The 11,758-nt window shown below is 38.1% G+C and overlaps 2 protein-coding genes across 3 annotated transcripts in view; both read right to left on the reverse strand.

Moving 5' to 3' along the window:
- Positions 1 to 11,758, reverse strand: part of LOC140356384 (phosphatidylinositol 4-phosphate 5-kinase type-1 alpha-like) — a 155,279-nt gene that overhangs the window by 93,112 nt on the left and 50,409 nt on the right. The window lies entirely within an intron of this gene.
- On the reverse strand, positions 3,435 to 4,985 carry LOC140355724 (C-C motif chemokine 20-like). The gene is made up of 4 exons (XM_072440382.1): positions 4,876 to 4,985; positions 4,045 to 4,162; positions 3,785 to 3,862; positions 3,435 to 3,689 (listed from the first exon to the last, which is right to left on the reverse strand). Exons 1-4 carry the CDS (start codon positions 4,949 to 4,951, stop codon positions 3,539 to 3,541), a joined length of 423 nt encoding a protein of 140 aa, XP_072296483.1. The 5' UTR covers positions 4,952 to 4,985; the 3' UTR covers positions 3,435 to 3,538.

Consider the following 11,758-nt stretch of genomic DNA (forward strand, 5'->3'; position numbering starts at 1 on the left):
AACCTCTATCTGAGGCTAATGTGAACATTAATTTTAGTTTATTGATACTGACAGAACTTTGTGCCAGTTTTTGTTTCATTTGGCCCAACGAGACAATTGTAGAATGTATGAACACAACCTATAAACATCGGCTAAATACATAAAAGTTGACAGGTTGGACTACACATTTCCCTAAAACGTTGTGAACACAAATATATTTCAGATTTGACTTTTGCCAAATTGTCCCCAGTTTGATACTTTTTGTATAGTTGTACAATTCAAATTCAAAATCCATATAAATTACTTGACAGACAATAGTATCATATAACAACTTTATTTTGTTGAATAATCGTCAGCTGCATATAAATTGTCTGTGTCGCACATTGATGACATCACAGAGGTATTTATCACATAGACATAAACTATAGATCCATAACATAAACACACACACAGACTCAATGCATTAAACTAGAAACATATAAGCTAAATACGCCAGGCCTTGTCTACATTATTACTATTGAAATGCATGTTATCTTTTTAACTCTTTTTAAAAATGTCTGCGACTTTGGAGACTTGGGAGGGATTTGGAATTCCTGACTGTTGTGTCGGTATTTTCTATTACTTTGTTGTAAAAGTGAATGACTACTTGTTGAAACTTGCTTCACAAGAGAGTCTCCTGCATCACTTTCCTTGCTTGACCTTCCTGTTGTCCATATTTGGTCAGTATGATTCAGAACAGTTGTGGTTTGGGCGGATGTCATTGGTGAGGACATAATCCTTCCACTTTCTGCTTCTGTAGTAACTCATGGGCCTTCCTGTTCAACACTGCTGATCTGAGTGCAAATTTTGCTTCCAATTACAAAATTTTAACCATCCAGTTTAATTACAAATGCAGAATGGAAGCAGAAATATAACATTTTCAGTTTCAAATCTATAGACATGTGACATATGGCAACTGGGCAGCACAATTGTACAGCACAATTCATACAAAAAGGTAATAAACACATACAAAACACAATACAGTATAAATAACAATATATCAATAAAAACACATTCAAATTGTATTTAACGAACAGATAAGAGTATCTCGTATGTCATATGCCCAGCAAACAAGACAGTCTTTAGCCTGGATTTAAACACTGTCTCGTATCCTCGGGAAGGTTATTCCAGACCTTTGCCCCTTAGAACTGGAACACAGTTTCCCTGTGTCTGGTCTTGGCTCTGGGCACCAGCAGGAGGCCGGTCCCTGAGATCCTCAGAGTTAGAGGTGACTCATATGGCACTAACATGTCTGAGATGTACTTGGTGCTAGGCCATAGAGAGACTTATACACAAGCAGAGCTGCTTTAAAGTCTATTCTCTGAGCCACAGGAGCCAGTGCAGAGACCTGAGAACAGGACTAATGTGATGGTACATCCTGGACGTTCAGAACGTTCTGGATGTACTGCAGCTGTTTTACAGCTCGTTTGGAGAGGCCAGTGAGCAGCCGTTACAGTAGTCTAATCTACTGGAGACAAACGCATGGATAAGTCTCTCCAAGTCTGGTTTAGATACTGTATTTTTGATTTTGCTAAGTTTTTCTTTAAAAAAGCTACTAATGTTATTGATTTGATGTAGATGTTGAAATTCAGATGTAGCTATTGAAATTCAGGTCTGAGTCCATTATTACTCCTAAATTTCTCACTTTGTTTACAGATTTTAGAGAGAAAGACTGAAGGTGATTTCTAACACTTTCTCTTTGTTTCTGTGTAACACCCATAGCATTTCAAATTCTAACAATGGATAAAAACAACATACTGATGTCCAGAATGATCAGTGGTTACACTTCTTGACCAATGTGTTCAGAGTGAGTACTTTGCTTGTTATTGAGAAATATATTTTCTAAACTATATTGTTTTACTTGTATATTCATCCTGTAGAAAGATGAATCATTATGGAAAATGTAATAAAAAGTACATCGTGAATTGAAATACAGGTCCCTGTAGCTCTGGCTGGGAAACACTGCTTAAAGATATTCTATTTTTTCAGCAGATCATTCATTCAACCGTTTTACAGCTCTTAAAAACGTATTAAATCCTAACTTTTTAATTCGGCACAGCAGCAGAGTGGAATTCGAAATCCACTGAGAGTTGGCCCCATATGCAATAATGGTAATAAATTGGAAAGTGTTTGGCGGGGAAAAGGTTCAGCTTTAGAAAATTCCTGTCGCTTTAGTGCCCTGTCTCTTTCTAACCTTTCCACAACTCGGCTCTTTCTGCAGCGGGACTGAAATTAGGTCAAATAGTCTAATAATAATTGCGGTTTTGGACTTAATTTTAATTTTGTGTATGTAAAACAAGACACGGCAATAGGTCACTGCTGAGAATACACAAAGCACATCACTCAACTGCTGCGTTCAGGATGCACCGACGTGTTCAACCTCTGCCTGTTCAGCTGACCACTCCAAAAAAAAAAAAATTATGTTGCGTCACTTTACTCAGAAATCGTCTTTTGCAATCATCTGGAGAACTCTATTCTCGCGGTTGGAGATCTCCGGTTCCGCTTTTAATGGTATAAATTGAGAGAGTTTGATCAAGGGAAACCATTCCTTTCTCCGCTCACTCCAGACGGCACAGACAGACCTTTCGAACAGAACAATGGCCGTGTGCACAAAACTTGTCCTCTTTGCCATTTTCGCCGGAGTCCTGACCATGGTCACTCTCTCATCTGGTAAGTTCAATGAGATATGACTTCATGTACACTTGTTCATTATTAATGCATTGTATAATTTTTTTCTAAACATTTGAAGTCATGTGTCATTGTCATCTAACCTGTATGTGTAATTTGGCAGGACAAAAGCTTACCAACTGCTGCACGAAGGTCAGCGTCGCCAATCTTACTGATCCCATCATCGGCTTCAGGTACCAGAGGAAGAGGCTCCCGTGTGTCCGCGCTGTGATGTAAGGCTCAAATTTATCCTTTGAACACGACATATATCTGACAAATACTTCAATAATACTTTGCTCATTGTTTAGATTTGAGACCACAGGGGGTGAAGTCTGCAGCCACTGGAAACAGGACTGGGTGATTGCCAAGATTGCAGAGCTTAAGTAAGTTTCTACACGGACAGCGCTTACATCTTTAATATGATAAGTATTGATTGTCCGAAATGCTGACCTGTGCTTGTCTTTGAACAGTGAGCGCCTCAGAGCCATGAGGAACAGTACTGTAACTGCAAGACCATAGAAGACACCCTTTTATTGATTCTTCTGAAAATATGGGGTTCAACTTGAATATTTAAGTGTGCATGTGCTTCATGTAGATTATTTATTATTTATTAACTGTAGTATTTATTCTTGTATGTCATTATTTTTGCTCACAAATAAATACGTAGATGTTATTTATTGTATGTTTTTATTTGTTGTCTACAAAATCAGATTTAATTGAAAAACAAATCAAAAAAACAATTTAATAGATTTATAATGAAACAATGCTCCCATCTAGTGGTGGGCAAAAGGAGTGTACTTTGCCAGTTTTACTTCAGTGTACACAAGAAAACTGTCACTGTTTACTCTTCAAACTAAACCTTCTGGCTGCTGAAGGTATTGAAAGTTTTTGTGATGTTTTTGGAGCTTTGTGTGGTGCTTGTCATCGCAGCGTTTCCACTTTTGTTCATCTGTAGGTTTTTGTCAACAACAGGGTGTACTTTAGCCATTTCCTTAAGACGGTCACTGCAACATATAATGAAACAAAAATTATGTATTTCTACACATATTCCCTTGTAAGAACAAAAAAACTACAAAGTACAGCCTGATTGATACATTACCTTAGCTTTTTCAAAGTTCTTTGCACCCATGGATCTCCTGGGTTTGCACATATCTGGTTATTTTTTACTGTGTAGAAACTTAAAAAAGACAACAAAAAGAAATATATGTTATATATTGTTTTAACAGCAAACAGGAAAATGCTTCAAGTTATTCAAAATATACTATATATATGACTTCTCTCAAAGTACATATAATCTTGTATTAGTTTGTAGTATTAGCAATATTCAACTTCCTGTAAAGTTTTTAAGCGTGCTCTTACATGATGGCCTCAAGGTCACATTTTTTCAGAATGGTCTGTGTTCTAATGCCTGTTATCCGATGGAAAGGCACGGGGCTGCGGGTGTAGCTTGTACAACAGCTTTGGGCCTGAGGAGAAGCTGCAGCAAAGAAATGCATAAAACCACAACGTCACATAAAAAAGAGAGTTTGTCCAACAATGGAGAACACACAGTATGCTAAAAATAATGAAACTGGTAAAGATAAGAAAAAAAAACAAATGTTTTAACTAAATGTCAAGATACACTTTGAATAGAATAAATACACTAGTGTATTAATAGTGCAATAAATACTACTAATATAATACATTTACAGTATATAGACCATTGATTTTCAACCAGTGTGCTGAGGAACACTGGGAAAAAATGGCAAATTTCACAGATTCACACATTTTTGAGTGTCCTGAGCCAACTTCTAATCCAAAACAAGAAAGCAAAACAGTCACTGCCAAATTTAGTGGCACAAACTATATTTGCTACATTACATGCCACTTTTTCCACTTTGAGTTGTGATTTGGTGTTAGTTTTAGTTGGATAGTGTGCGGCAAAAGCTTTTCAATCAAAGACGAGTTCCATGACTGAAAAATGGTTTTAAATATACATTTCCTGAACATTAAAAAGCAATAAATGGTCAAAGTTCTGGACAGAAAAGTGGCTGAAGACTTCTTGATTGAAATGACCCAAGCATTTCCCTGACGATTAGATAAAATTAAAATGTGATTAATAGCACAGCCCAAAGTGAAATTGTCAACACTGTATTGCACTTGTGATTGATTTAGATAATTATAAAACACTAAACTAAACATGAAACTCACCTTTTCCTCGGGCTGAGACGACGAGTACCAGGCAGAGGAGAGTGGTCGCCGCGGTGATGGTACCCATGAGAGCCATGCTTAGACCAAAGAGAACTATCACAGAGCATGTCTGTATTTATAGTGTTCGACGCTCCTTGTGTTTTCCGCTTTCGTTGGGGCTCCTAATTGAGGACAGGAAGCTTGATATTACATCATGGAAGTACTGTACTCATTACACTCATTAACTGATCATAAATTAGAACTACACTACGTAAGGTACATTTGAGTCAAATCTTTGGGAGGCTTAAGTAGAAATTAGCTCCTAGCTTTTAATTTTCTCACAAATGCATCAATAATACAGCAGAATTACTCTCTTATTGTAAATCAATACATTCTTAATTTGGTAATTTATTATGCAATAATCAAGCCCTTTTGTTAGCGCAATTGTTTATATTAAATTAAGTAGTGCCCTCTTCTTTTCTTATTCCATTGTCCTTTAACTTCACAATATAGCTTGAGGCCTTTGTCTTTTCATTTTTCCCTTATCAGCAATTTTGATATTGTGGTGAAAGAGATGAGGTGAGATAGGTTTCACACACCACTCCCGCTGGTGGTTTGACCTATTTAGTCTGCACAAAGCTGACGTCTCCAGATGTAGCTGACCTAGAAAGGCGAACTGCAAACTACATTTTGAAGAATCTGTGTACCATCTGCAAGTAAATACAGGAGTTTATTCATTTTAATGTATAGATATGCAAATGAGGACGCCTTTATCATGATGTGTCTTTGCAGGATAGAAACGGGAAAATAAGACAAAACATATTAAATGAATCAAATAAGCAAACTTGTGCTATACCATGGGAGACTAAGAAAATATAAGCCCAATAAAATGGAAGCGTGTGTTATTCTGGCTCTTTATTTTTGGCCTGCGTGGTACTGGGACTGTGTTTAGAAGCTCTGGCAGTGTAATATATATATCACGGCGTACAAAGTACATACAGTTAAATACAAATGTATATGACATAAAAGAACTGCACTAACACTGTACTGTAACATATTATGCAAAACTGACATTATGATCTTTTAACCCTATATAATGACGTTTTATCATCACTGTTTTACTCAGAGTTGTATTCAGCCTTATTCATGCTCCTGTGATTAATCTTGTATTGTCCATCATTCAAGTTTTGAGTGCTCAGAACATTTCTAAATTCACTTTCACTGTACTTTTTGAAATTATTCATATTTTTTTAATAATTCATACTCTGGTCATACGTGTAGGGTTAAACACACAGAAATAAAACCATGTAAATGAAAGTCCACTTCTTGTAGTTTTGAAAGTGAATGGACCTGTTTCTAATATTACATATTTCTAGATGAATATTGTACTTTACAATAAACAAAATAGAAACTTACAGTTTAATACTAAATAGCTCATTTTTAAAACAGTATTATATAAAATATTTTTACTTTCTACAATTGTTTTAGATATGAATATTATTTGTATTTACAGTATATTATATGTATAAAACACATATTCACATTAAAATGGATTATATATTGACAAAGTGTTCACAAATATAGTTCTGTTAGATACATGTTTTATTAGAAAGTAAAAATGAGAGCTATATTTGAGCCGAATATGAGAACCTGTTGGAGATGGTTAACCTCACCTGATCAAATTGAGAGAAACAACCACAGTTATTGCACAAGACTTTCAGATCTTTGACTAATCTCACTTTCAATCAGATTCTTCTAATGTGGGTCCTCCTCGAATCCTTCTGTCCTCCCACGTGTCTCAATTTAGCACAACACCATCTGATGTCTTATCATAAAAGCCTGGTGTCATAACGCCTGCAGCCAGAGGGGAGCGATGTTTGAACAGGCCGCTCAGGGATATTGGGCTGGACATGACAAAGAACGTTGATTAAATGGGGTTAAAGCCTCAGTCCCCAGATAAATTCAACCTGAGGAGATTAAACAGAATGAATCAGAGCATTTAGCAGTGAAGCAAGTGTCACAACGCGTCTTCTTCATGAACGTAAGGACTGTGAAATCAGGCATGGCTGCGTGTCAACGATAATAAATAGGGCTGCATAAAATGATACAACAATTTCACTAATGACATCATTTTCCCAGTAATGGTTATTTTATTATTATAAATTTAACACTTTGATCAAAAGGCTCAAACAAAACCTGATATAAATCGTCATACAATTCAACAGAAGGCTTAAGCTTAAGCTATATTTAAGATATGTATTTACAGTTTGCAGATATTGGCTCAGCCTTTTTATTCATTATGTCAAACCAACTCTATTTGTTATTACAAAGCACCCTTTGATGCATTATCTCACGTTAAATATCTATTCTATTTCTCTGGTCTGCCCTGTCTATTGTGTGACCTGCAGCTGCTGATTAAACAAAGGTAAAGTGCTTAACAAGACAACTGTCGGTGAGACGCCTGATTCCCACTAATCCTCAGGAAATCGCAAGGCCTTATCAGTGACATGCTGTTTGGTGTAAGACATGTAATGCTACTCACAATACACTTTTCCTCAAAGTTACAATTACTGAATTACAGTGAGTAACTTTCATTCAAATTTTGTAATAAATAGATGACCATTATTTCTTTTATGTGACCAGCTTTACAAAATCAAACCGAAACGAAAAGGTAAAGCTATTGTGTGACTTAAACAACCAGACAAAAAGCACTTAACATTTAGGTTTACGTATTTTAGAGTGTAGACCCGATTTTTAACATTTTCAAAATGTATAATGTGACCTGAATAAGCTCTATTATTGATTAACCGATAAATCTTTACATCCCTATTTGAAAGTCCTTTATAAAGTCATGAGAAAAACGTCCCTGTGCATCAGAGCATACATTATTATACTGTGAACCGTGCTTTGTAAAACACACACGAGGATAACTCATGGCAATTTTGATTTTGGTCCCTTGAATTTTAGCATTTAAATTGTATAAAAATAACTCACTATCTATGTGTATGTAAAATGTTAGATTTTTTTTTTTTTAAGACCTATCGGTGAACTTCTCAGCAGAAATATAATTTTATACAACTTTAGGAAAATAATATAATATAGTATTACATTATACTTCAATCTTCGAAGGTGTTGGTCGTGATTGGCTGTAATTTGTTCCTTTTATGTGACACAATGGTGTGTTGGCTTAATTTGTGTGATCGAGCAATATGAGATGATTGAAAGCCGTTTGTCTATGTTGTTACTTGATTTTCACACACTTTGCTCAATGAGAATTCAGTGTAAAATACACTGAATTTAAAAAAATAAAAATACAAAAAACAACACACAGCTATTAAAAATGCCCTTTAGATATTTTGTGCCTACTAACCACAGCTAAACTTTTATCCCATCCCTTTTTTTGTCTACTTGCACATGTTTCAGAGCATTGAGATAAATATTTGTCCCTGTTTCCTTGTTGTAGCAGTTTTCAAAATGCAGTGCCATTTGCATGAGGGTGGGAGTGAGGCAGACCTTTCCTCCTCCGGGGCCCCCTGTTTCTACTGTTTTTTAGACTCTCCTTTTGGGGGGTTGAAGGCAAAGGGAGGGGATCAGTATTGAGTTGTCCACCCACTCGAGGCACCCTCTGGTCACCTGCGTGGGTGTGGGCCCAAAAGGATGGAAAAGAAACACACCACAAGGAAAAAGAAGCTAATATTTAATTGTGATCTATTTATGGCACAAGATATTGATTTGTATAGATTCCTCAAAGACAAATGATTGGGCAAAAAAAGTGATGAAACAACAAATGACTTGACTACAGAACATGAATTTCACTTCCTTATGATTTATATGCACGGTAACACAACGGAGAGACCCACACTGGCAAGAACAAAACCACTTCCTAACCCCAAATGTCAAGCGTGGCAAGGAAAAAAAAACAAAAAAGGTTTTAAATGAGTCGAAATTTCCCCGGTTCTTCGGAAAAGTGGCGGAGCACATTAAAGCACTCCACAACAAAGGCGGCAACGGAGGCTGGTGAGATGCAAAGGCTCTCAAAAACACTTGGCTGCAGAGTGATCTTAAAAAATAGTGTAGTTTATCATAATTAGCACCGTTCCAGACTGTCAGACCTGTAAAGCACGCCAAACAATACCGCTTTACTTTACGGGAGAGATACGCTTCATGGCTCGATGTATAGCTATAAGAGCCCAGTAGATTTGGTTCTTCCCTTGCGCTCCTCCTACATCCCATCTGCCCTGTGTCCAGAGTGTGGGTGACTGCTAAACTAGCTTGTTGGGCGAGGTAAGAAATGACTGAGGAGGATACTAACAACACTTGTGATGTAACACTGTTGGGTTGCACTTCGACAACAGCCACGTCTTCAGACATGAAAAGGGAGGAAAATATAGACTTGGACCTCAGCGACTTTTGGAAGTGCCCAGAGGTAGTGGAGTTTGGCAGCGCTAACTGGATAGAGGTGAGCGGGACAGGGGAAGGAGACAGGAATGGGAGTATTTTTAGGGTGGTCTGTTATCTGCAAAGATGAGGGGATGAGTAGCACAGCAGGGTCAACAGCGCTGCAGGGAAGGCTCAGCAATAAGAGATTGTAGAGTTGCACAGTGTGTGGCCTGCGTTGCACAAAGCTAAACAATGACTAACCACATCCACAGGAAGACACTTCACTCTCACATAAGCAAACATCTTAGAAATTATACACAAGCTCGACTGAATAATGTGAAATGATCAATAAAAGCATCTGCTATATGACAATCACAATTTTTTTAAAGGCAAAAGACAAAAGACATGAACATTAATCTTGATTTGTTTTGCACATCAACTTAACCCTCTTTAAATGTATTATGTCACATGTTTTCATATTCAAATTTATATTAACTACATACGTATATTAAATATATAATTGTAAAATCCCAATTATTTACCTTGGATTAAATAAAATAATTAAATGAAACAAGGTGACACGTACACACATTTTTGAGCCAATTTTGTTTAATAAAATTAATGTTCTCTAAAAAATATATATAAGTATTGTAAAACATGAAAGTGCCCAGACCTAGAAGAAGATCACTTTGAAATTATGTTATGTTATGTTGGATTACAGAAACACAAAACTGGAGGCCAAGGATATTCTGTTCATTATTATGTGCGGGCCACACTTTGGATACATGTGGTTGCTAACTCAAGAACATCCTCTTTACTGTACACCTTCTCTGTCTCTCTCTTCTCTGGCTGAACAGGAGAACAGATGGATGGAGAGAACATCTCATCACTCCAGCTCAGTGTTTATGCAATCGCACAAAGACGCCAGCATGCAAACACATCTACAAAAACACACAAGTGCGGCGTTCACATTCACTCAGAGCACACGGCTGCCATTGATTTATTCAGTCGACAAAACATTTTTGGTGTTTTGGTGGAAACCTTCTGTTCACTTCTTCCTATGTTGGTACAGTAGAGACACGCGCATGCTTGGCATTGGGTTGTCCACATGCATAAACACCAGTTTGTTAAATCATTTGAGCAGACGTGAGCAGCTGCTAAGAAGTGAGCTGGGCACTGATCAAAATGCCTAGGCCATGTTAATGACGCCATGCCCATTGAAGGAGTTTGACCATTCAGTCTCATCGCCCCAATTTAGAATTTCTGAATATCATTTGTGCCAGAGTATCTGTCTAGTGCTATGAATATGAAATTGTTTTTGCTCACAGTGCGATGGCATAGCTCTGTGTCGGACTGAAAGCCAAATGAAAACTCTCGCTCCAGGAATACCTTAATGAGGCTTTGAGGAAAGCTCAGTTTTCCAACACCCAACAGCCCCCTCTGTGCGTCGCCGCCACCCACCCGCCCAATCACATCCACGCTCATCTCTCTTCTCTGCTTCTTTTGTTCGTTTCTTTCAGCCGCCCACACACCTACCGTCCCTTGGGCTTTTCTTCTTTACACTTGCACAGTTACATTTGGCTACTTTGTGTACTTTTGTATTTCTTCCTGTCCCCTTCACTGTCTTGATCATTGTTACGCCCTTGAGATCTGCATTATGGTTGACATGTGGAAGCACACAAATAGAAAACAGACAGGCTGTCCTATATTTAGTGATAAACAATACAGATGTGTGGGCAGCAGCCATCTGGGGCTTCAAACTGGACAAAAGTGTGTGTTGAAGCCATGTTAGGCCAAGAACCATGCTTAAAGAAGAGGTTTGATGGGGCGATGGGGGCGATGGGGGCGATGGCGAAACCCCCTCTCGAAAGCGCAGATCCTCAGGGGAGAGTGGGAAAACATCTCGATGGTCATCAATCAAAACTTTGGTGACACAAATGACCAGAAACAACAGGACCATTCTCTATCCATGTCACTATGTCACCTCCGCCCAACAGTCGTGTCCCGCCCACCTGCGCCGCCGTCCCATTGGCGGATGGGCTGCGATGCTCCACGCCATTGGTTCGTTGGTCCCTCGGCAAAATCGTAATCCCATTTCGGCTAATTGGGTCTTTGTAATTGCGCAGTCGGTCGTGGAGATGGTTGAGGAAAAAAACACGAAAACGGTATTATGGTAGATGTGGAGAGTGGCAGGTCGAAGTGAGGAAATGGTTTTTGGCGGTTCACGGTGCCAGATGCTCTTCCTGGGTCCATTATGAAGCCTAACAGGGGATCGAGATGGTTTCGGCATGGCAACTACGAGACACAAAGCGAGATGGAGACGGCTATATAGTGAGCCACACCAGAATATACCTCGAAGGGCAGCGATACCATTAACACACGTAATAAAAACAAGTTTCAACTAAACTATCAGGGCAGTATTTATTTACCCCCAAAACTCCTATTTTTTGCCATTTAGCATGAGCAAGGGGAAAGCCTGACATTTGCAAGCCCTTAAAGGACTTCGGAGAACCTCTGCTATCTT

The sequence above is a fragment of the Eucyclogobius newberryi genome, unplaced genomic scaffold (genome assembly GCF_026437365.1).
Source record: "Eucyclogobius newberryi isolate DKJ021-1_F unplaced genomic scaffold, fEucNew1.0.hap1 SCAF_12, whole genome shotgun sequence".
Classification (NCBI taxonomy): domain Eukaryota; kingdom Metazoa; phylum Chordata; class Actinopteri; order Gobiiformes; family Gobiidae; genus Eucyclogobius; species Eucyclogobius newberryi.

What these genes read in the sequence shown, in the direction of transcription:
- LOC140355724 (XM_072440382.1), bottom strand. Translation starts at nt 4,951, where the DNA reads ATGGCTCTCATGGGTACCATCACCGCGGCGACCACTCTCCTCTGCCTG. An exon ending in CGTCTCAGCCCGAGGAAAAG is followed by an intron (nt 4,163 to 4,875) that starts GTGAGTTTCATG and finishes TCTTTGCTGCAG; the next exon opens with CTTCTCCTCAGGCCCAAAGC. An exon ending in AGAACTTTGAAAAAGCTAAG is followed by an intron (nt 3,690 to 3,784) that starts GTAATGTATCAA and finishes TATATGTTGCAG; the next exon opens with TGACCGTCTTAAGGAAATGG.